The following is a 26,828-nucleotide window of genomic DNA, read 5'->3' as shown; positions in this document are numbered from 1 at the left end:
CCTCATCTGATGGCCGGTTGATGTGTGGAATAAATAGCGCTGGATGGGTTGTCCGTATAATACTAAGTTTGAGCTTCTTTGAAAACTATTTCATTCATTGACAATTAATTATACTAATTCAATAAAAATTTGAAATTATATAAGTCAAAATTAATTACCAAGGTTGCATACTCTTTTATCTCACCAAAAGTCAATATGTGGGGTTTTGATGATTATGTACAACTTAGTCTTACACACGGAGGGGTATTTCTTGGAGCCTGCTCAAATTCTACAGAAAATCTCATAATTTTAAGAACCTTTTGTCGACTCACTTATGTCTTTACATAATTTCCTGTTTATCCAATGATTTTAATCCCCCCTCCTCTAATTACACCTCCCCAGGTAAATCATTCGTGCCAGGTGTATAGATCTATATTTGAAGCTTCATGTGTCTTTACATAATTTCCTGTTTATCCAATGATTTTAATCCCCCCTCCTCTAATTATACCTCCCCAGGTAAATCGTTCGTGTCAGGTGTATAGACCTATATTTGAAGTTTCATGTGTCTTTACATAATTTCCTTTTTATCCAATGATTTTAATCCTCCCTCCTCTAATTACACCTCCCCAGGTAAATTGTTCGTGCCAGGTGTATAGACCTATATTTGAAGCTTCATGTGTCTTTACATAATTTCCTGTTTATCCAATGATTTTAATCCCCCCTTCCTCTAATTACACCTCCCCAGGTAAATCGTTCGTGCCAGGTGTATAGACCTATATTTGAAGCTTCATGTGTCTTTACATAATTTCCTGTTTATCCAATGATTTTAATCCCCCCTCCTCTAATTACACCTCCCCAGGTAAATCGTTCGTTCCAGGTGTATAGACCTATATTTGAAGCTTCATGTGTCTTTACATAATTTCCTTTTTATCCAATGATTTTAATCCTCCCTCCTCTAATTACACCTCCCCAGGTAAATTGTTCGTGCCAGGTGTATAGATCTATATTTGAAGCTTCATGTGTCTTTACATAATTTCCTGTTTATCCAATGATTTTAATCCCCCCCCTTCCTCTAATTACACCTCCTCAGGTAAATCGTTCGTGCCAGGTGTATAGACCTATATTTGAAGCTTCATGTGGCTTTACATAATTTCCTTTTTATCCAATGATTTTAATCCTCCCTCCTCTAATTACACCTCCCCAGGTAAATTGTTCGTGCCAGGTGTATAGACCTATATTTGAAGCTTCATGTGTCTTTACATAATTTCCTGTTTATCCAATGATTTTAATCCTCCCTCCTCTAATTACACCTCCCCAGGTAAATTGTTCGTGCCAGGTGTATAGACCTATATTTGAAGCTTCATGTGTCTTTACATAATTTCCTTTTTATCCAATGATTTTAATCCTCCCTCCTCTAATTACACCTCCCCAGGTAAACTGTTCGTGCCAGGTGTATAGACCTATATTTGAAGCTTCATGTGTCTTTACATAATTTCCTGTTTATCCAATGATTGTAATCCCCCCCCTTCCTCTAATTACACCTCCCCAGGTAAATCGTTCGTGCCAGGTGTATAGACCTATATTTGAAGCTTCATGTGTCTTTACATAATTTCCTGTTTATCCAATGATTTTAATCCCACCTCCTCTAATTACACCTCTTCAGGTAAATCGTTCGTGCCAGGTGTATAGACCTATATTTGAAGCTTCATGTGTCTTTACATAATTTCCTGTTTATCCAATGATTTTAATCCCCCCTCCTCTAATTACACCTCCCCAGGTAAATCATTTATGTCAGGTGTATAGACCTATATTTGAAGCTTCATGTGTCTTTACATAATTTCCTGTTTATCCAATGATTTTAATCCCCCCTCCTCTAATTACACCTCTCCAGGTAAATCGTTCGTGCCAGGTGTATAGACCTATATTTGAAGCTTCATGGGTGATTTGGAAAACTAGACAAAATGAATTTATTATAACATTGCAATAAACTAAAATAATAGCAGATTTGACTGAATAAACCAACTATTGACGCACAAAATTTAATTTTAATAAAATTAAAAAGCAAACAAGTACTACTTTGGATTAAAACGCATAATTTCTAGTAAAAATTCACAAATAAATATTTTGCCGTGCCATATAACAATCAGAAAAATAATAACTCAAGTACAAAATTAATTCCAGTCTAGGCCCTATGTATACTGAAAAGTCAAGAAAATTCTTATCTTTTATTTTATTTATTTATAGCTCCTACGCATAAGATACAAAAAAGAGCGAAAAGCCTGAAAAGTACCATAAAAGAAGAAACACGCTTTCTTAGAATTTTTTTTGCCCCATTTTTACCCAAAAATTTTGAAAAGAAAAGTGAAACTTTCTAGCAGTAACAAGTCATTTAAACTAGGGTGCCCTAAATTCTGTTTTACCAGGAGAAGATAATTTTTTTTTCTTATTTATTAGATATTTAGTTGCTTTTGCTAATTGATGATATAGCCACTCTTGATTTATAAGAATTGAAACTGGTGCTTATGTTAAAAAGACAACAACACACAAACATCATCTAGCATTTTCCAACTGCTTTACCGAAACAGCAGCATACATGTCTTTTTAGGTATTTTAAAATGCAGGGGGGGGGGGTTGCAAAGAAAAAAAATATGCTTCCAGTAGGTCTAGCAGCTTAAAGTAAACTAGCCAACTTAAACAAAGTGTCCAGCTGATGAAGTCCAAATATCCGACTGCCTTAGAAAGTTTTTACTTTTTTAAAGGCGCTGCCAGACGCTACACTGTGATTGGCACTGCTATTTTCAATCCCTGTCTTTCCGTCTTAAATCCCCAAAAATCTAGTTCTTCTAAGTTTCTTACTTTTTTCGTATTTTTGTAGATGAGATCCTATGAATTTAGTTGGAGGGTGCAAAATTGTTTATTTTTCATTTTCTCAAGGGGAACACGCAAAAAACGATTTTTCAATTAAAATACCATAAAAAAGTTTTTTTTTCAAAGTTAAGGGAAGGGGCAAAATTTAGGCCCCCCTCCGAATAAAGCTATTTTGTACTGTGGAATAGAAAAAAATTTAAGAGGAAAATATTTTAAAGTTCTTCCACTAAAAATATAATTAGCGATCCTTAATAATGTCTAATTAGCATAATTTGCTAGGCCTGCAAGGACATCTGTAAATTGCCGAAATTTCCGAATTGATAAATAATATTGACAGTGTAATATTTAGTAACTATGAGCCAAAAGTATTTTTTTACTCATAATAACCGAGCAGAATTACAAATAGATTATATGCGATAAAATCAACCAAAATTTAAAAGGTGGGATCTTGGTACACTTTGGGATAGAAGAATTTAAACCGCAAAATTTTAAAAGACTTCTTCTAAAAATGTACACAGCAATCCTGCTAATTTCTAATTTGGCTCATCTGGTTGGACGTGCAAGGACAACCGTCCATTGCCCAAACTTCCGCTTTTAATGAGTAATGTTCTGTTTTTGTTGGAAAACTTTCACTCTCCGCTGGGTTTATTTGTAGAACAGTTTTTCACTGACTTTTAGTACATAGTTACTTAGCAAGTAGGGTTGAGGATGTGTGTTGCGCTTCCTTTGCAGTATTTTAATATTCTTTTTCGACGCATGAATTGTTATTTAAAAAAAAATATTAACAAGCTAGATTAATCTTTTCTAGGGAATGTTTGTAATAAAATTTCAGCGGACTGACATATTTGTCTCACGACTAGGGGAGGTTTAAAAAGAAAGCGGATGTATTTTTAAGAGGAACAGGCATAATTTTATTTACCGCAAAATTGAAGACAGTTGGGTTTTGTCACTTCAAAGAGTACTGCGTGGAAATGTTTTGCGAAAGTGACATGCTGTCTTACAGAATTTTTACTAAATAGGCAACTAATCAAAGAAGATGTTTGCGAATCTAATTAATCTAATTAAATTCTAAGAGCTGATGTATTTATCTGGCATCCAAAAGTGAAGATAATAGATGACAAATATTATTACTGTGGTATTTCAAAAGAGGATATGTTGAGCAAGAAAACGTTCAAATGGAGATAAGTCCATTTATTAGATAATAAAAACAGATACAAAAGTCTGGATATTTATACCACACATACAGCAATCGTCATCAACTGATAAACTGAGCATATCTGTTATATTTGAGTATATCGGCTGATAACGATCACTGTATATGTGGTCGAGATATCCAGACTTTTGTATCTGTTTTTACTGACTAATAAATGGACTTGTCCTCATTTTAACGTCTTATTTGTTCGTCATTGAAAGGCAGTGTCGTCTTAGAAAATAATACTTAATTTAAGGTATTACGTCAAAAAGAAGGTATCCACGATTTTTTCAGATGGGGGGGGGGGGGGTAAAAAACTTTAAAAAACGCATAAAGTATTTGTTTATATTCATTTCTGATACGTTTTTACGAGTTAGGAAACATTGGGGGAGGGTCAATAACCTACCCCCCTGGATACGGTATTAATGTGGATTTATTTCTTCTGATTAAGCTGTCAAGTGTGAGAAAGATTTACTAAAAATTTTCCAGAGAAATTGTCCAAGAATAGTCTAAGTTCTTTGGACTATAGTGGACTATAATTGTTCATAATGAATGAAAAGTCAAAATAGCTTGACCGCGTTTTACAGTGGATGACAGGTTGCCAAAGTATGTGCTTTTTGACCATCCGTTGGTGGCAGAAGGTCGTTCACAAACGGGACGAAGAAGGGTAATAAGGAAGGATTTAAGGGAAATCAGAACTTCATGGGAGGGCAGAGAGCAAATCTTTATGTAGGCTGGGGTGGAGAAAGAGCGTGCTCAGCTTTGTTTGACCTCAGGCTGCTTGATGCTGCAGTGAGTTATTAGCAATAGTAGTAGTTTGCTTTTAAAAAAACATACTAACCATGTTAACCTTATAAAAGTACTGATAAGAAGAGCTAAAATAATGTGGTAGCACATATTTTTTCGTGTGTTGTGAGTTGTGATGGAAGGAAATTTGAATAGTCCTAAGTTTGACATTGAACCTAAAGTTTCGAGTTCCGTATAGAAAATATGTCGTATCTTTGACAGGTTTCTGTTTTTTTTTTTTTTTTTTTTTTTTATTACAGACTTCATGAAACAGGGGAGAGTCTGGGCTACAATGTATTCAGGTCCTCGCAAAGAGTCTGAGAAATTTGTGAGAATTAAAACCAACACTAATATCAAAGTTTAGACCCTCCACAAGAACAGAGGCTGGTCTGGAGTCCCATCAAAATAAAGAGTATACTACCATTGTATTATACGCACAAATACACACACACATAATACTGTCGCAAGCTTTCTCTGCAATCCTGATATGTTAAGTTAGGTTACTTGAATGCCCTATTTAGCAGAATCAATTTCCCGTTGGAAATGCATTTGCCATGACAATACACAAGTGGCAAGGCTTTTGAATTTTTTGGCGTCAATCTCCGTACTCCTGTTTTCAATGATGGTGTGTTATATGTGGCATTTTCTCCTGTTAAAAGATACTGTAGTTTAAACGTTCTGCTACCTCCTAAAAATGAACGACGAACATATAATGCTGTGTGGAAGGAAGTATTGACAACTGTCAACAAAACATCTTATGGTTAGAATTATATGCTTAAAAAAGTTTAATTAAACGAGCGATAATTGTATATGTATGTGTTCATCGATTTTTCCTCGTTTTTTTGTTTTTTTTTTAAACTAGCATATTGACATTTATGCCACAAGAATAATCTAAATAGATGTGGAGTTTAAGGAAGAATTTGTATTTTCCCAGGGTTGTTCTATCGAGCTTATGGTGACGCCATGACATCTAGAAGAATTTCACATTATCTGCGGTTAAAAGACAAGCGATAATGGGGGTCGATATATATAAGGCTTCCGCATAGTTGGGCATGAAACTGGTGACTAAAACTAGCAACTCACCGCAGCTCCAAGCCGCCTGAGGCGAACAGAGATATGCACGCTACGCCTCCATTCCAATCTACTCAGAACACCCCTCTTTAGATCTTCCTGTAAAGTCCTATTTCCATTAAATCATTCTTTACGACGTCCACGTCCTAACCGTGGACAACCTGTTTTCCGTTTAGCCCTAGACAGCTGGCATAAAAGGACAATCTTTGGTAATATATTATCTTTGATCCACAGAACGTACCCTAGCTATATCAACCTTTTTCTTGTTATAGCCGGAGAAAGCGAGATTAAACCATACTTTTCGCACAGCCTACTGTTTAAAATACGGTCAGTCAGTTGGGTACCCTTAAGAATCCGTAGGCAATTTCCCTGGAAACATCTAGCAAATCTTCCTCCATTTGTCGAAGCGCCCATGCTTCATAACCATACTTGACCACTGTCATTACTGTAGCCTCCGTTAGTCTAATCTTGGCTCGCAGACTTATCTTCCTAATCTTCCGAACTTTTTTCAACTGTGAAAAAAAACTGGGAAAGTTTTTTTCTCCCCATTTAATTCCATATTCTCCCATCGCCTTTCTGAGCCCTTTAAGACAAATTCCATCTAAATGATCCATATAATTAGAGATAGAACACAACCCTAGTGACCCTTTCAGGGTTACCCTTCCTCCGTTACTCTGAAAGGGTCATCTTATTTTAGTTTTGTGTTTTGTTTTAAGTTTTTTTTTTATTTTATCAGTTCTATTCTGCACTGAGGACGGTCAAGCGGAGTTCTTGACCGAAATATCTGCATTTTTTTTTTCACTAGCTGCTATTGTCCTCGTTTTTCTCTTCTTCGTGAAATTATGTTTTGTCATGATTAGCAAGTGTGGTCTCAGAAATTATTTACCTACTTAGCTCCTGATTTAATACGAAACCAGCTACTAACCTTATTTCCTACCTTAACTGCAGCAGTGTTATTCCCGTACTTAGCACTAGTCACTTTAATCTATTTGTCAGGTTTTCAAAAATATATATTATTATTGTATTATAATAATTACCCCCTCAGCTGCCAGTTTCAGCTTCAATGGCTCCATCTCTATATAGGTCCCGTCTTTTTTCGCATATCTATGTTGGTTTTCGTAAAGAGAATATGAACAATATCCGTTTTTTTTGGATACCCATTCCACTTTTTTTTCATAATATTACAGTAGTATGAAAAAGTATTATGAAACAGTATTATGAAATATAATATTTTCATAGTTTTTTCATACATCACATAATAATTAAAAATCTCCACACCATACCCTACGCACATTCACAACGAGATATAGCTATCACAAGCGGTAAGGTCTTTTCGCAGTCAAGATTTATCTAAAATTCAGGGCTAGATAAAGGAGTTAAAACAGCTCTCTTTGTATATTTAAAGATGCTTAGAGAATATAATTCTCAATCCGTCATACGCGAAATATTGAAATTACGGGGGGGGGGATTCAATATTTGCTAAAGATAAAAAGTATATCTATCAGCATCAACACTTGTTACGAAAACCATCAATACAGATATTATTCCTCATTGTTGATTTTTCAAGATAATTTTTGAACTTGATACTTCAAACCATTTTCATTCTAAGATAACTGTATGGTTAAAGCTATTGATGAAAGTTATTACACTAGTAAAGGGAATGTAGCCAACATATTAATGGCGGAAACAGAGTCCTGAACTTTGAGCGACAATTAATTCTTATTTTTATAGTGAATTACATAAAAAAAACTAGTTTTTTTAACTGAAAGTAAGGAGTGACATTAAAACTTAAAACGAACAGAAATTACTCTGTATATGAAATGAGTTGTCCCCTCCGCAATCCCTCACTTTTTACGCTAAAGCTTTTAATTGTTTTAAAAAGCAGAATTGTGGCAAAGAGTCAAACTTTAGCGTAAAGAGCGAGGGATTGCGGAGGGGACAACCCATTTCATATACGGAGTAATTTCTGTTCGTCTTAAGTTTTAATGTCGCTCCTTACTTTCAGTTAAAAAAACTAGTTTTTTTTATGTAATTTCTGAACGTTTTTGAATTAATGCATGTTTGATTTTGGCTCTCCACACATAAATTATTAAAATGAAATTTGCATATTAATTCCTTTTTTGGCTAAATGGCTTTCTCTTAGTTTTGATCAGACGATTTTGAGAAATAAGGGATGGGAAAGGAGGCCTAGTTGCCATGCAATTTTTCGGTTACATAAAAAGGCAACTATAAATTTTTATTTTTAACGAATTTTTCTATTAGTAAAAAATATACGTAACTTAAGAATTATCTTACGTAACAAACTTTTATATTCTTTAATTTTTATTATGTATATGAGAGGGTTTGTACCCTCGTTAATACCTCGTTCTTTACACTAAATCGCAAGTTTTGTCCCAATTCTTTAAGAATGACCCCTGAATCAGAAAGGCCGTAGAATGAATAGTTGAAATTACTAAAAATACTATAGCATAAAGAGCGAGGTATTTATCTCCTCCTAAATACCTCGCTCTTTATGCTAAAGTATTTTTAGAACCCCTCACATGCGTAATAATCTCTGTTCGTTTTAAGTTTCAATGCTACTCTTTACTTTCAATTGAAAAAAAAAATTCCATGTTTATTTTTTCATTGTTTTTTATAGTAATTTTAGAAAATCCTGCGCCCTTTTCATTGAATTTCTGTTCCCCCATGACACATTTCTCCATGGAAAGATCCTCCCACATAGCCCCCTCCCCTCAACCCCCACCCCAAAACCAAAAAAAATCCCCTGAAACCGACTGTACACTTCCCAATAACCATTATTATATGTAAACACTGGTCGAAGTTTGTAAGTTGCAGCCCCACCCCCAGGGACTTTGGGGAGTAAGTCATTCCCAAAGACATAGTTATTATGGTTTTTGACTATGCGGAACAAAATGGCTATCTCAAAATTTTGATCTGTTGACTTTGGAGAAAAAATGAGCGTGGGAGGGGGCCTAGGTGCCCTCCAATTTTTTTGGTCACTTAAAAAGGGCACTAGAACTTTTCATTTCCGTTAGAATGAGCCCTCTTGCGACATTCTAGGACCACTTGGTCGATACGATGACCCCTGGGAAAAAAAAAAAAAAAACAAAAAAAAAAAAAAAACAAACAAATAAACACGCACCCGTGATTTGACTTCTGGCAAAAAATTCAAAATTCCACATTTTTGTAGATAGGAGCTTGAAACTTCTACAGTAGGGTTCTCTGATACGCTGAATCTGATGGTGTCATTTTCGTTAAGATCCTACGACTTTAAGGGGGCGTTTCCCCCTATTTCCTAAATAAGGCAAATTTTCTCAGGCTCGTAACTTTTGATGGGTAAGACTAAACTTGATGAAACTTATATATTTGAAATCAGCATTTAAATGCAATTCTTTTGATGTAGCTACTGATATCAAAATTCAATTTTTTAGAGTTTTGGTTACTATTGAGCCGGATCGCTCCTTACTACAGTTCGTTACCACGAACTGTTTGAAAGAAAAAATTATATAAAAAGCAAATCTAACTAAAAAGGGAAATAAAAGCAAATTGCTAAAGTAACTATAAATAGAAATAACTGATAGTTATGCCGAAGAGGGTAAATGGAACAATTTTTGTGTGTTAATGTAGATATAACAGTTCCGCTTCCTGCCGGTGTTTATATTTTGTCTGAACCCTGTCTTATAAAGGGATATCAACGTACCAAGGATCGTGAAACAAAATCTGGTTGTTGGAATTGGTTAAGCAGAAAATTAAGCCCCGTTCACAATGAGATTATCTTAATATCAAACTTTAGCTAGCACTAATTTAAGCCAATCACACCTGGTTTGCTGAGATATTAAAAAAAAAAAAAAAACAAGAGCTAAGAGCTCATATGGCACTTGTGACGAGGCGAGAAGAGCTAAGAGCCAAGAGATCATATGGTATGAGCTCTAACAAAACTCTATGAATCAATAGATCGATTTAGAAAGGAAAATAAGAGGCTTAATGCCGGCCAAGATTAAAATAAGAGCTCTGAGTCACAAAGTCCTTCTAAATATCAAAATTCATTAAGATCCGATCACCCACTCGTAGTTATAAATACCTAATTTTTTCTAATTTTTCCTCTCCCTTTGCCCCCCAGATGGTCGAATCTGGGAAACGACTTTATCAAGTCAAATTGTGCAGCTCCTGACACGCCTACCAATTTTCATCGCCCTAGCACGTCCAGAAGCACCAAACTCGCCAAATCACTGAACCCCTCCCCCCCAACTCCCCCAAAGAGAGCGAATCCAGTACGATTCTGTCAATCACGTATCAAGGACATTTGTTTATTCTATCCACCAAGCTTCATCCCGATTCCTACACTCCAAGTGTTTTTCCAAGATTTCCCCCTCCAAATCCCCACAATGTCAAAAGATCTGGTCGGGATTTGAAATAAGAGCTCTGAGACATGAATTCCTTCTAAAAATCAAATTTCATTACGATCCGATCATCTATTCGTAAGATATAAATACTCCAATTTTCATGTTTTCCAAGAATTCCGGTTCCCCCTCCAACTCCCCCGAATGTCACAGGATCTGGTCGGAATTTGAAATTAGAACTTTAAAGCACAAGATCCTTCTAAATATCAAATTTCATTAAGATCTGGTCACCCTTTCGTAAGTTACAAATACCTCAATTTTCAAAATTACCCCCACCCCCAATTCCACCAAAGAGAGCAGATCCGGTCCAGTTATGTCAGTCACGTATCTTAGACAGGTTTCTATTCTTCCCATCCAGTTTCATCCTGATCTCACCGCTTTAAGTATTTTCTAAGATTTCCGGTCCCCCCAACTGCCCCCCCCCCCAATTACGCTTGATCCGGTTGAGATTTAAAATAAGATATCGGAATTACGAGGTCCTTCTAAATATGAAGTTTCATGAAGATCCGATCACTCCTTCGTAAGTTAAAAATACGTCATTTTCTTATTTTTCAGAATTACCCCCCCCGCAATTGAGCGGATCCATTCCAATTATGTAAATCACGTATGCAAGACTTCTGCTTATTTTTTCAACCAAGTTTCATCCCAATCCCTCCAATCTAAGCGTTTCCCATCATTTAGGTCTCCCCACCCCAAACTTCCCCAATGTCACCAGATCCGGTCAGGATTTAAATAAGAGCTTTGAGACACGATATCCTTCTAAAAATCAAATTTCATGGAGATCCAATCACCCGTTCGTAAGTTAAAAATACCTCATTTTTTCTAATTTTTCAGAATTACCCCCCCCCCCAACTACCCCAAATTTAGCGGATCAGTTCTGGTTATGTCAATCATGTATCTAGGACTCGTGTTTTTTTTCCACCAAGTTTCATCCCGATCCCTCCACTCTAAGTGTTTTCCAATTTTTAGGTTTCTCCCTCCCAACCCCCCCCCCCCCCCAATGTCACCAGATCCGGTCGGGTTTAAAATAAGAGCTCTGAGCCACGATATCCTTCTAAATATCAAATTTCATTGAGATCCGATCACCCGTTCGTAAGTTAAAAATACCTCATTTTTTTATTTTTTCAGAAATACCCCCCCCCCCAACTACGAAAAGAGAGCGGATCCGTTCCGTTTATGTCAATCATTTATCTAGGACTTGTGTTTATTTTTCCACCATGTTTCATCCCGATCCCTCCACTCTAAGTGTTTTCCAAGTTTTAGGTTTCCCCCTCCCAACTCCCCGCCTCCATCACCAGATCCGGTCGGGATTTAAATAAGAGCTCTAAGACACGATATCCTTCTAAACATCAAATTTCATTGAGATCCGATCACCCGTTCGTAAGTTGAAAATACCTCATTTTCTAATTTTTAAGAATTACTCTCCCCCCCCAACTACCCCAAAGAGAGCAAATCAGTTCTGATTATGTCAATCATGTATCTGGGACTTGCGCTTATTTTTCCCATCAAGTTTCATCCCGATCCTGTACTCTAAGTGTTTTCCAAGATTTTAGGTTTCCCCCCTCCAACTCCCCCCAATGTCATCAGACCCAGTCGGGATTTAAAATAAGAGCTCTGAGACACAATATCATTCCAAACATCAAATTTCATTAAGATCCAATCACCCGCTCATAAGTTAAAAATACTTCATTTTTTCTATTTTTTCCGAATTAACCGGCCCCTACTCCCCCCCCCCAGATGGTCAAATCGGGAAAACGACCATTTCGAATTTAATCTGGTTTGGTCCCTGATACGCTTGCCAAATTTCATCGTCCTTGCTTACCTGGAAGTGCCTAAAGTAGCAAAATCGGGACTTTAGGTTTCCCCCCTCCAACTCCCCCCAATGTCATCAGATCTGGTCGAGATTTAAAATAAGAGCTTTGAGACACAATATCATTCCAAACATCAAATTTCATTAGGATCCAATCACCTGCTGATAAGTTAAAAATACTTCATTTTTTCTATTTTTTGCGAATTAACCGGGCCCCCACTCCCCCCCAGATGGTCAAATTGGGAAAACGACTATTTCTAATTTAATCTGGTCTGGTCCCTGATACGCTTGCCAAATTTCATCGTCCTAGCTTACCTGGAAGTGCCTAAAGTAGCAAAACCGGGACCGACAGACCGACAGACAGACCGACAGAATTGGCGACTGCTATATGTCACTTGGTTAATACCAAGTGCCATAAAAACAGATCGGCTAGGAAAAATGGAGGATTTAAATTTTGACGACAAAAGTGACCAGTTGCATGTAATGCAGTTTTTGGCGGTAGCGGAAGGCCAAAATTGAAAAAAATGTGGGTGACGTCAGCCAAAAATATGCTAAAATATTTATACCGAAAATAAATTTAGGTTTAGCTTCCTTTTGAAGCTGAAGGTGCTTTTGGATCAGCAGATTGTTATTGTTTGGACTTTTTTTTTCAAAAAGCCTTGTCTAATTTAACTAATTAGTTTTGATCGATTCTTTTTACGGTTCAATTTGGAAATGCTGACAATGATTTGGTACTGCCATTAAAATCCTTCGTTGAAAACAACTAAAGAAATGCTAGAAATTCGTGGTTTTCAAAATAGCCCCAAGATGGGTGAAAAAGGAAAAAAAACTTAGTTTTGATGTCCTTGGTACTCAAAGATTATTTATTTCAGATTTTGCAAGTTTTTGGTATACCTGCATATAGAAAAGGCATTTGGAAAATTATTAAGGTTTTTGGCGCTCCTCAGTTTATAAGTTGTTACGAGTTCGCTGTTTTCTCAGTGTCTTTTATTTAATTTGCTTTTGCTATATCATGTTTTTAATTGTGTTTTTCATTATTACCCTTGAATAGAATTGCTTGAATTGCCCCTGCTCGATTAAATCAATTTTAATCGATTTAAATCGTGGACCGTGACGGAAAAATTGAGAGCCGTGGCTAACTGAAAAAAAAAAAAAACAGATAGTCTGAGTGAGAGGCTAAGCTGGCATCATTCTTTTTTTAAAATTGTATAAAAATGATGTCATTTCATTTGTTGATAGATATTCTTCATCCATCCTAGGGTAGAACCAAGGTTAATAGGCATGGAGCAAGGGTAATTCAAATAGTCTATCAGTTTAATGAGCCATTTGAAGGCAATTGGAGGCCCCAAATCAAATGTTTTTTAAAATTTAAGTTTTAAGTTTAAAAGTTTTGGGCAACTAAGATTGTTCATATTATATGAATTTCTTAAAGCCAAATTAGTTTTCTTAATTAGCCAAATTTGAAGCGCCATATTGTCAGTTATTTTTTAGATGACGCTAGCCTAAACCAATTAAGCTTGACCTTGTAACAGGAGCTTCCAACACAATTTCAAGGTAGGAGGCTCTAAGCTGGGATAAGTTTGATTGCCACTCAAAGACGATGTAGGGCTAGGCCTATTAAACTTAGGCTTAAGTTTAAAATAAGGTTTAGAATTCCGGAATAAACTATAGTATGAGGGGTGCTAATTGGCTCAGATTCAAGTACCACAGGGCTCCATGACGTTTTAATGTGGAGCTTTATGATCAATTACAAGTGCCTGCAGTCACAGATCTGCAACATGTAAAATGTTCCTTGCTATAACCCAAAGACACTCCCCCTCTCCAAGAACAATTGAAGTGGCGAGTCTGTTCGGATATTACTTGCGGGAATTCCCCCTTTCCATCTATATACAGGTAATTCTAACTAGCACATAACAGCTTGCACGCTTTTGTGCCTAGGTCTATAAAGTATTCTTAGAACTATTTTTTCTTACAGGGTCTCAGAATATCTAATGGGTGACTTAGAAACAGTAGCTCCGGCTAAACCATTGTCTCAGACTAAATCTCAAGTAAGAACAACTTGTTTATACAATATTTCTTAAAGTGTTTGTATATACAACTATAGAGAGAATCAGAAAAGAATGGTTATTTATGTTGCCTGGCGCCCATATCTAAAGCTATTCTTGACACTATCTGCTGTTGCCTAGGCATATACTTTTTTTTTCTTAGATAATGACATGGGACGAATTGGCAGGTGAACTATTTTTGCTCAATTTTTCTCTTGGACGTTTGTCCTGAACCTTTTTTTTTAGATGATTTCTAATGTGGTATCATGAATCTCAGAAATGTGAATCATTGATCTTTTATGTTTTGAAGTGAAAAGACAGTTTCTAACAAAAAGATAAAACGAAAAGAATATAGAGTACATATTTCTCCCTTTCAAGAATCAAAAAGATTTTTAATTTTTTTTTTCAAACCATTTCTTCTGTCAATGAAAACAAAATAAAAAAAACATAATTTTGGAAACATACAAAATAATTACTTTTTTTGGCATATTCTCAATATGTAAAATTACATTTTAAATGTACTCACCCAAAGTTATTATCATAGTAAAACTTGCACAGTTTTAGTAAAGAGGTAAACACTCCTAAAAGATAAATTGTGATCTCTAGGGAATTGAGAAATTTCAATTCAGCATCTCTAAGATGCTTAGAGATGGTTTTTCCCATGAAGGATGAACTTTTTTTTTTTTCGAAGAGGTTGTCCAGTCAATCCAATGGCGATGAAAACCGATAGAGGTTTTGTGCAAACGGAAATTTCCACTTTCATCATTTGTTTTTAATATTAAAAGAGAGAACACAAATGGAAACTGCTGATCTTAATAATTTTCTGTTCCAAAATATCAGTTTCAGTTTTTTATAGGTTAAAAATTCTATCGAGCGATAATTCTGATATTAAGCATCAGCTTTGAACAACCAAGAAGGTATTTATACGGCATCCCAGTTTCAGAGGTTATACTACTGCGGTTAGACCTAATTGTGTATAACAACATACATGCCATATCAAATGAAACAGTATTATAGACTGCTTGTAGGATAGTATATTGGCAATTATACAGAAGCTAGCTGGTAGACCGGGAAGGGAAATAGAAGGATGTTTTGTGGTGGATCTTTTTGTGAAGGGAGGGTGGCCTAAGCCTTAAAGGCTGCATTTTAAACACAGATCTCAAATTAACAGGAATGGGTTATTTGAAACTCATAGCAGTATGTTAAAAAAAAAAAACACAAAAAAAAACAGACCCTTAGCATAAATAGCTTGGGACTGAGGTGGTGGGAACTCTTCTTGTATTTAAGATGGTTTTATTTTATCGGGCAAAGCAAATACATCCAAGAAGTGCTTTTGTTCTTCGAGGATCTTTTTGCAAAAGTTACTTGTAAGTGTCAAAAGTGGGTCTTAAGAGGGCTAGCCTCCCCCCCATCTACCCCACATATAGAAAAACCCTGAACAGGATATTCGACGTGAGGAGAAAGTAAATTAAAAAGCAATCTTTTTTCAAGTGAAAGTACAGATCACTATTGAAAATGGAAATGAAAAAGCTCTACATACGGAGGGAGCTGCCACCTCCTCATCACCTCCCCTCCCCATTTTTTATATAAAAGTTTTACTTTTTACTTCATAGCTCCCAGAGTAAATGCTGTTGCACAAGAGCTGAGCTAGGTGACAAAATGTTTAATTTTTTCATACCACAATGGTTCGAGAGTGAAAGGTCTCTTAGTTGTTTTTGTTCTGAAAACAAACATCTTTTCAAAAGTTCTGAAAGCCAATCAGCGTGTCTGTATTTGCTATTATTGCCGAGTACATTTTTTGCGTCCTAAAATGCTTTCAGAAAAGTACTATTTAAAATTTGGTGCAAAGAGTACAGATGGAGTTAAGACGGCTGGCAATATTGTCTACACATAGGTTATTTTATTTTATTCGTTTTAACTTTTGACCCTGTTCCTTACTCATTTTTGGGAAAAAACAACTTTCCACCCTTTTACAAAGTTGAGAAAATTATGAGGATTAATTTCATATGACTGATAAGAAAATTGAAAAAAAAATTGTGCTTTTTATCTCAAAAGCTCCTCATTCTCCATCTCTCTCTCTCTTTCTCTGTTCCTCTTTCTCTATCTCTCTCAGAAGTACATGATGTACATGAAAATCAGAAGTACATGAAAATCAGAAGTACATGATGAATATACACCATATTTGAAATATATATTTTCTATTCTATAATGACCTTCTTATGAGGTAATGATATGAGGCCACTTATCAACATTTCTCTTCTTGGTGTACTGTTCTAGGTGACATGTCGGGCATGTCAAGGTAAAATGTCGGGCATCTAGGAAAACACCATTATTGGATTTTTTTTTCTTTAGCCCGGAAAGTATATTTTTATTTTTTATCCTGAATAGCTTTTATCAAAACTTGTGGAGGAATACAATCCTCTGAACCCTGAAGAACAAAAATTTGCAACATTGAACTAGGCCTCTTAGCCATCCAATTTTATATAATACAGCTTTCGAAAAGTATAAAGTGCTTTTGATGTTCTAACAAAACAAAAGGCAAACTGACATTGTAACTTCAGTAAGCTTGCTCTTAAAATTTGTTGCCCTTGTCAAATTGGTTTCAACAATTTTTTGTGGTGACTTTATCTATTGCCAGTGGCAGTGCTGCTTCTAAACTAGATTAAAGATATATACGAACAGCAGTGAACAGTTCTATACTCTCCATTGAAGATTTCTGAACTGCATCTAAAACCACACAAGCTAAATCACTCTTCATGATCCCGCCTTCGTGCATGCGCAGTGACAAATGTTTAGCGCATCATGACGAGAAACTATTGCTCTGACGGTCTGGGAACTTCCCAAACAGCGCGCTATGAATGTGTGTCATGTTTGGAGAAACTTTTCGCTACTGTGCGTCTATATATTTCTGCTGTGTTCGAAAATCACTTCCGATATATTTATAAATCAATTCTTGAATTTCAGGTACTGAAAGAGCTGCCGCCAACAAGAGAGAGTTCTCCCCGAGGGAAGCTCGAAACCTTACGCCGGTCCCCAGCTTCTCATCCAGAGGACCTTGACGCCTTACTTCTTTCACTAGATCAAGGAGTAGAAATAGCACTACATCGTGCTAAACTGTGGTCACGACATGCTCGTGAAATTGCGAGCTTTGTTGAAAGACGAACGCAACTTGAAATAGAACACGCAAAAGCCTTATCGAAGCTCGCGCAAGGAGTACGAGCTTCGCTTAAGCAAGATGTAAGCATTTTACGACTTATTTTGGCCTGCTTCTCTGTTACCAATAATAATTGTCCCCAATCTTGTTAGATGCGCTGTTTACCACCATGAATTAGCTTCAAAGCATGGTTCTAACCAAGGGTCGAATTTTGCTTCGGTAGATGAATTTCTCGTCCGTATATGGCTAAAATATCTTAGCGAATTCAGTTCACTTTTATTTTTTTTATTAGAACCCAAACCTGGCTTCACCGGTGGGAAATATAGTTTTCCAGGCGAAGAAAAGCTGACGTGGCTAAAAATAAAAATTTGAAGTCCCTTCAGTTCACATATTGGTGAAAATATACTTTTGATATTCTTTTCTAGGTATTTATTACAAAGAGTCCTTTTTTTTTGTTTCTCTCAAAACCTCAGAGAATCTCTTTGGGATATTTGGTCTTTACCAGGGTTAAAAGAAACTCATAATCTGTGCATCTTTTCATCTTGCAAAAATTTTCAAAATCCCAGGTGATTGACAAAGGAAAACGTCCGAAAGTTAGGTACCTTATTGAGTTAGCTGCCAAATCACAATAAACCTACTTCATTAAATGACAAAGGGTAAGGATAAGATAATGATTATATTTTGTAAATATAACGACAAATTGAGCATACCCCTGCTCAGGAATATATTTATATAGCCCTAATGTTGAATGTTTTTTTTTTGTTTTTTTTTTTACAAACCCTCCTCATATTGACTATAAGATTTATGAAGTATGCGGCTATTACTTCTTCTACTACTACTACTAAAAAATTAGTGCAGCACCAAGCCACGTGAGATCAACACAGCTACACACGCTCCTCCTGCATCCCACTCTATTCAAAGCCTTCCTCTTTACAACTTACAAGTAAGTTTCCATTTCCCTTGAATCTATCCTTACGAATTTCTACCACCCCAACCGGAGAATACCTGCATTTTCATTTGGCCCTAGACTGGTGGATGACAAGGACAATCTTTGACAATCTGTCAATAGTGGCAGTATATGACTTTGATGACTGCACTATCCCTTCGAATCACAGTCACGACACTTCTTTAAAAAAACCTTATTAAAGACGCAGAAGCTCGTTACGTCACGGGGAATGTTTTCTAAGAGATGCATGTGTCTGTTACATAATTGGGAGGCTTTACTTTGGCTTATATGTAATCGGTTCTGGGGTGTTACATAATAGGACTTGCTAAACACCGTTAGTCAAGCGGAGAAATCTCGGTTGTTATTGAGGGGGACACAGACGTGGGTGTTACGTAGTGACCGTAAAAATGTGGGATGTAACGTAATCTTGCGTGCCTTGCTATATTTATTGTGGGTGAGGTAATTTTTCGTGACTTGGTAGAATTATTGTGAATGATGTAAACGTAGCGCAAACGTGGGTGTTACATAATGACGATATAAACGTAGTATGTTACATAATACTTTAAGATATTTCATTTTCTTTCGAACCTTTTTTTCTTTTTTTCTCAAGGAATATTTATTAACTAAAATTTTTGTCCACATTAGGCTTCTAAAGGGATTCTCACTCAAGGATATGGTGCGTTATCCAGTTGGACTACGAAAGTCTTTCTAATATTTTTTTGACTAAAATTTTCTACGTGATAACCTATGGTACTCACGAGGGAATTCCCTGCCCGCCTTCTAGAACGATTAAATTGCGAACATGTTTCCTAGCTATCATCACCGAGTCGCGTAACTATCCAAAAAAGCTTTTGATTTTTCGTCCCTTCCCGCCCTCTACAGCGATTAAATTTCTAGCATGTTTTCTAGCTATCATAACCGAGTCGCGTAACTATCCAAAAAATCTTTTGATTTTTGGTCATTGCCCAAAAATTCCACAAACCATAGACATCAGGACCAATAAGAAGAAATCAAGAGATCAATACATAAGATCCAGAACAATCCTTACAAATCCTGACCAGTTCACAGAAATCCATACCAAACCATAAAATTCAAGACTAAAATTTAGAAATCAAGGTCAACTTACTAAAAGTTATTACCAAACCAATGAAATCAAAACCTCAATATGTAGAAATCAAGAGACCAGTCCATAGAAATTCAGACCAAACCATGCAAATCCAGAGGAACTCGCAAAAATCAAGAGATCAATATGTGAAAATCCAGAAAATTCTTAGAAATCAACACCAATACAAAGAAATCAAGACCAATCTCTAAAATCAAGTCCAATACTCTAAAATGAAGTCCAGACTGTAGAAATAGAGACTAATGCATAGAAATCAATACCAAACTGTAGAATTCATGGGCAGCCTCTAAAAATCATGACCAATACATAGAAATTCCGAAGGATTCATAAAAATCAAGACCAAACTGTGGACATCAAAGCCAACCTCTAAAATCAAGACCAATCCAAAAAATCAAGATATCAAAATATAGAAATCCAGACCAAACCATAGAAATCGAGACAAAACTCTATAAATCAAGTCAAAGCTGTAGAAATCGAGACTAATACATAGAAATCCTGCAAAGCCCATGGAAATCAAGACCAAACTGTAGAAATCAAGGCCAACCTCTAAAAATCATGGCCAATACATAGAAATCCTGACAATTTTATAAAAATCAATACCAAACTATAAAAAGTAGAGCCAACCTCTAAAAGCAAGACCAATCTAAAGTAATAAAGAGGTCAATATGCAAAATCTAGAGCAACCCCATAGAAATCATAATCAATGCATAGAAATTTAGACGAACTCGCAAAAATCAAGAGATCAAAATGTAGAAATTCAGAACAATCCTTGGAAATCAAGACCAAACTATTGAAATTAAGACCAAGGTGCAGATATCATTACCAGTGCATGGAAATCCAGGCCAACCGTAAAAACCAAGACAAAACTCTACACCAAAATCTACTGTTTTTAAGGATTCAGCCTTTTTGCCGGAAGATTAGGTTAGGTTTGTGGGCTTTATCCAACGTTGGGGAGCCTACACCTAACCTACAAATGGTAGTTTAGGTTAATTTAGGTTAGATGACATATTATCTAACCTAACTAAATCTAACCTATCATGTGTAGGTTAGGTGTAGAATCCGCCACGCTAGGTACAGCCCCCACACCTGATCTAACCTACTAGCACGTACGGAAAGGCCAAATCGTTAAAAAGGGTTCGAGTTTGCATGAAATAGCAATATGAATCATATTGTTTTCCTAGCTGTTAAAATGGGTCGGCTGCAGATACCTGGGGGGGGGCACATTGGTTGTGGGTATGATTTGGTCAGAATTTCTGTGGAGTTTCTCTTGAATTGTACATATTGATCTCTTGATTTATTCGGATTGGAGTTGATGTTGAGAGATCGGCGTTGATTTCATCAGGTTGATCTTGATTTTTATGAGTTCGTCTGGATTTTTAGGGTCTGATTTCTTTGAATTTGTCTTAATTCTTAGTGGTTGACCATGAATCCTAAGGTTTAGTCTTGGTTCTTAAAGTTTGGTCTGGATTTCTGTACACTTTGGTCCTGATTTCTGGTCATGATATCTAAGTATTGTTCGGGATTTCTACATATTGATCTCTTGATTTCTACGGTTTGGTCTTAATGTCTATTATTTGGTTTGGATTTCTAGGGTTGACTCTGATTTTTATGAGTCCGTGTGGATTTCTAGTCATTGGTTATGATTCTCAAGAATTCTTCCAGATTTCTATATATTGGTTAGAATTTCTAGGGGGTTATGCTGGATTTTTATATATGGATCCCTTGATTTCTTGGGGAGTGGGCTTCGATTTCTATGGTTTGGTCTGGATTTCTACACATTGGAATCTTGATTTCTATGGTTTGACTAGATTTCTACATAATATTCTCTTGGTTTCTTCGGATTGGTCACAATCTTAGAGATGGACCTTAATTTATATTGTTTATTCTTGATTTTTAAGGTTTGGAGTGGATTTCTATGAAGTGGTTATGATTTCTAAGGATTGTACTGGATTTCTACTTATTGGTCTCTCAAATTCTTTGGTTTGGTCTTGATTTCTATGGTTTGACTGGATTTTTAGGGTTGACTAGTCTTTATTTTAAGAGTTTGGCTTCAATTTCTTCAGTTTGGTCTCGATTTTTTTGAATTCATTTGTATTTCTAGGGTTTGGTCATGACTTACCCTTGATTTCTTCGAATTGGCCTTGTTTTTAGAGGTTGACCTTGCTTTCTAGAGTCTGTTCTTAGTTTTTAAGGTTTGCTGGTTTTCTATGCACTGGTTCATGATTTCTAAGGGGATTATCTAGATTTCTACATATTGGCCTCTTTATTTCTTTGGATTGTTCTTGATCATTACAGGCTGGCCTTTTGATCTCTTGATTTCTAAGAATTGGTTTTGAAAATTAGAAGTTGGTCTTGATTTCTTATAAATTCGTCTGGATTTCTAGGGTCTGGTCATGACTCGTATGCATTAATCTTTATTTTTAGATGTTGCCCTTGATTTCTCTGGATTGGTCTTGTTTTTAGAGGTTGACCATGATTTCTAGTTTGGGCTTGGTTTTTACGGTTTGTTCTGGATTTTTATGCACTGTTCATGATTTTTAAGGATTGCTCTGCATTTCTACGTGTTGATGTCTTAATTCTCGCGGCTTGGTCTTGATTTCTATGATCTGGATTTCTATGGTCTGTATGTCTTTGGTTTGGTCTGGATTTCTACATTGATCTCTTGAATTTTGTGAGTTCATCTGGATTTCTGTGAGTTGGTCATAGTTTCTATAGGATTGCACTAGATTTCTTCATGTTCACCACTTAATTTCTTCGGTTTGGTCTTGTTTTATAGAGATTGGTTTTGATTTCTTGGGTTTGGTGTTGATTTTTATGAATTCATCTCGGTTTCTAGGGTCTTGTTGTGATTTGTATGTATTGAACTTGATCTTAATTTATTGCCCTTGATTTCTTCCGATTGGTCTTGATTTTAGAATTTGACCTCAATTTCCAGAGTTTGGTCTTTGTTTTTACGGTTTGGTCTAGATTTTTATGCACTGGTTGTGATTTCTACAGATTGGTCTTGATTTCTTTGGTTCGGTCTCGATTGCTATGTATTGGTCTTAATTTTTAAGGATTGTTCTGGATTTCTATTTGTTTATCTCTTGATTTTGTCAAGTTTGTCTGAATTTCTAATGCATTGGTTATGATTTCTATGGGGTTCCTCTAGATTTCTACAAATTAACCTCTTGATTTCTTTGGATTTTTAGAGGTTCGCATTGATTTCTACAGTTTGGCCTTGATTTTTATGATTTCGTCGGGATTTCTGGGTATTCGCCATGATTTTTAGAAGATAGCCATGATTTTTAAAGTATAATCTCAATTTCTATGGTTTGGTCTTTAGTTCTTTATATTAGTCTCGATTTCTTTTCTTCTCAGTTTCTCGATTCTTCGAGATCGTCCTGGATTTTCTACATATTTAGCTCTTGATTTTTGTGAGTTCGTCGGGATTTGTATGATTTGGTCTCAATTTCTAGTCATTGGTCTCTTGATTTCTATGTATTGATATCTTGATTTCTTGGGGGATGGTCATACATTTTATTGTTGACCTTGATGACCTAGCGTTTAGTCTTGATTTTTGTGATTTGGTTTGGATCTCCATGCACTGGTCATGATTTCTGAGGATTGTTCTGGATTTCTATGTTTTGATTTCTGGATTTCATCGTATTTGTCTCGATGTCTATGGTTTGGTCTGGATTTCTGGGGTTGACCTGATGGTTGTGAATTCGTTTGGATTTCTATGCATAGGTTAAGATTTCTGTGAATTCCTGTGATTTCTATGCATTGGTTATGATTTCTAAGGTATTTTTCTGGATTTCTATGAATCGGACTTGATTTTTAGAGTTTCTTCTTGATTTTTATGGTTTAGTCCTGATTTCTATGTATTGGTCTTAATTTTTAAGGATTTTTCTGGATTTCCACATATTGATCGCTTGATTTTTTTGTGAGTTTGTCTGGATTTGTATGAGATGGTCATAATTTCCATATGGTTGCTCTAGATTTCTGCAAGTTGACCACTTGATTTCTTCGTTTTGCTCTTTATTTTTATGAATTCGTTTTGATTTCTATGGTCTGATCACTATTTTTACGTGTTAATCTTAATTTTTTTAATGTTGCCCTTGATTTCTCCGAATTTGTCTCGATTTTCGAGGATTGACCTTGATTTCTAGAGTCTGATCTCGGTTTTTACGGTTTAGTCTGGGTTTCTCTGCACTTGTTATGATTTCTACAGTTTTGTCTTGATTTCTATGTACTGGGTATGATTTTAAAAGGATTGTTGGTTTGGTCTTTTCGAAAGTCCATTTCTAAGGACTGTTGTTCTTATGTTTATGGTTTGGCCTTAACTTCTACGGCTGACCCTGATTCTTATGAATTCATGTGGATTTCTCTGCATTGATTATGATTTCTGTCTATTGATCTTTATTTGAGTGGTCACCCTCAATTTCTACAGTTTGATAATAATTTCTATGACTTCACTTGAATATCAATGGCTTGGTCTTGATGTTTATGGTTTGGTCCGGGTTTCTACGTCTTGTGGGAATGAGGAAAAGGCTTATTCGAGAAAATGTTTTAAATTGTATGTCATTTTTAACAATAAATGGGATTCTCTTCAAAATTGCTGGAAATAAGGAGAAGGGGGGTGTGAAATGCCAAAGAACATCGCAATCCAACAATGAAATCGCAAGTTTTCGCTTTTCAAATAAATACAAGGGTCACTTTTAGTTTCTAAACTTGTTTATGTGGGAGAAAGGTTGAAAGCACCGTTGGTATGATAATGTGCGTCAGAGGGTACCATTGGATAGGCATATTGTACATCGCGGGGGTCATTTGCTAGGAGTTATCAGAAGAAACGTTGCGCAGGGGTTTTTTCATTATTTTGAAATGATCGATTCTAGTTTAAACGGTTGTTTTTGGAGGAAAATGGCCGAAAATGCCATATGTTTGATAATGGTTGTCAAAGGGGCGGTCATATGGTGGCAGGGTGGCGTGAAAAGACATGGTGTATCACGGAAGGATGGGTTGTGAAAACATGAACCGAAGGACTTAAAGTATAATTTTATCAAGAAAAAGTCTGAAAAATTTCAAATGAAAATTGAAGGTAACAGAGGACCAGTCCTAGTATAGCACGGTGATATGAATTGACAGGGTGTATCACATTGGGGTGGCTTGCAAAAACTCTAACCAATGAGTTTAATGCATGAGGCTTAACAGGAAAATATCTGCAAAATGGCTTAGGAATGATGATGGGTTGTTAGCGGGTGTCAATGGGCCAGTCACAGTGTGGCGTGATGGCGTTAATTCATATGGTGTATCACAGAGTGTTGAGTTGCGAAAACACGAACCGTTGGGATTAATGCAAGATTTTATCATGAGAATATCTGCAAAATGTCTTAAGAACGATGAGGGAGGTTTCAGAGGGTTCTAGGGGGCAGTGATAGTGTGGCAAGGTGCTGTTAATTGAGAGGGTGGATCATGTTGAGAGTTGGTTTGCAAAGACATTAGGTATTGGAATTAAATCATATTTTTATCACGAAAATTTCTAGTAAATATGTTTTAGGAATAATAATAAATGTCACAGGGTTGCCACAGGCCAGCCATATATTGTCATGGTGCCTGAATTGCTTGGACTGACTTGTTCTAAAACTTAAAATTAAGGAGGGTGGTGTTAAAAGAATTTTTGGTGTTGGGAAGACTGAAATCTAAAACTCAGTCGAAAGAAATGAGGGATTTTCATTAGGACCTCTCAGAAACACATCTTAATATTGCTTAAATTTATCTCTAATAACAACTCTCCTCCCTCGAAATTGCTGTTTAGAGTGGGCTAGCCTCGTATTGCTACGGCGGTGTGAATATGCATAGTATTGGCTCAAAGAAAAGAGGTATTTTCATTAAGATTTCTCAGGAATATCTCTTAATATGGATTAAATTTATCTATAATAACAATCCTCTTCTCCTCTGGAATTGTTTGCTAGGGGGTGAGCCAGCCATATGTCAATATGCATAGTCCTGTCCCAAAGAAATGTGGCATTTTCATTAAAAGCTCTTAGACTAAGCTCTTAACGGGGCTTAAATATGCCTCTAATTTCAACCCTACCCTCTGGAATCGGTTGCTACGACCCTGTACCTTTCTTTAATTCATGGTTCTTTTTGCTTATATTTTATCCTATATCATGTTCTTTTTCACGTTTTGTTTTTTCCGTTGTTGAGTTTTAACTACTTTTTTCTATTTTTTAATAATACTTTTTAAATTTATTTTCATTATTAAAGTTTGTATGTACATAAGTCTGTGTCCTTTAGATATCTTGTTTTAGGATAAAACTTCAATACGTAACCATTTACGTAATGAAACATCTAAAGCCGATGCTATATAACATCTGCTATGTAACTTAACCCGTCTAGGTCATTTTAGAGCACTGATGTAATGTAAGATGTGCATTTGTTCAGTAGGCAAAGCTTTACTGGGTAGTTACGCGGCTCGGTGATGAGGGTTAGGAAACATGCCAGGAATTTAATCGTTCTAAAAGGTGGGCAGGGAATTCCCTCGTGCTTGCAATAGCTTATCATACAGAATGTATTAGCCAAATAAAATATAAGAAAAACTTTCGTTGTCCAACTGGTTAGCACTCCATTCCATTGAGGGTTAATCCTTTTCGAATCCTAATGAAGACAAACATCTTAGTTAATAATTATTCCCTGAAAAAAGAAAAAGGAAAAGGAATTGAAAAAAATCTTTGAAAATATTATGTAACATCCCACGTGTACATCTTCATTATGTAACATCCCACGTGTACATCTTCATTATGTAACACCTACCTGTGCGTTGCCATTACGTCGTTCCCAATAAATCTACCAAGTCCCGTAAACATTTTTCACCCCTAATAAATCTAGCAAGGCACGCGTCACATTTGATGACGCGTCACATTTGATCACATTTGAGCGGGATTGCGTCACATCCCGCTTGTGTACCGTTATTACGTAACACCCACGTCTGTGTCTCCTCAGTTACAACTGGGACTTTCCAGCCTGACTAACGGTATTCAAGAAGTTCTATTATGTAAAATTCCAAACCCTATTATATAACAACTAAATTAAATGTTCCCCATTTTATAAGAGACACCTGCATATCTTAGAAAACATTCCCCATGATGTAACATACACCTGTGTCTTGAATAAGGTTTAAAAAGTTTCGATACTTAGATTTGAAGGGATAGGGTTGTCATCAAAGTCATTATGCTGTTACTACTTCTGTCACCCTTCGTCCACATACTCAACGATTCAACGTCAATATACTTGTTATTTATTTTACGTTAGTATTCCACAAGAACGAAACCAATTTCTTCATTTTTATCATTAAAGTTACTTTTCAATATGCATCACAACTCGGCTGTAATAATGAAAAAAGGGGCTATGTGACATTTGTCGTTAAAACTTAATGCGCTCGATTGAGTGTTCGAATTGGCATTCTTTATATG

At 36.1% G+C, this 26,828-nt stretch overlaps 1 protein-coding gene across 7 annotated transcripts in view; it reads left to right on the top strand.

The window, feature by feature from the left end:
* Positions 1-26,828, top strand: part of LOC136037778 (rho GTPase-activating protein 45-like) — a 242,982-nt gene that overhangs the window by 140,714 nt on the left and 75,440 nt on the right. For all 7 annotated transcript variants that reach the window (XM_065720602.1, XM_065720603.1, XM_065720599.1 and 4 more), the window contains 2 exons: positions 14,082-14,154; positions 17,116-17,388. In XM_065720602.1, coding sequence (XP_065576674.1) covers positions 14,082-14,154; positions 17,116-17,388 — 346 coding nt within the window. The remainder of the gene's footprint in view (positions 1-14,081; positions 14,155-17,115; positions 17,389-26,828) is intronic.

Source organism: Artemia franciscana, chromosome 17 (assembly GCF_032884065.1).
Source record: "Artemia franciscana chromosome 17, ASM3288406v1, whole genome shotgun sequence".
Classification (NCBI taxonomy): Eukaryota; Metazoa; Arthropoda; class Branchiopoda; order Anostraca; family Artemiidae; genus Artemia; species Artemia franciscana.
The sequence above is the reverse complement of the archived record's forward strand: the minus strand, read 5'-3'. Positions and strand labels throughout refer to the sequence as shown.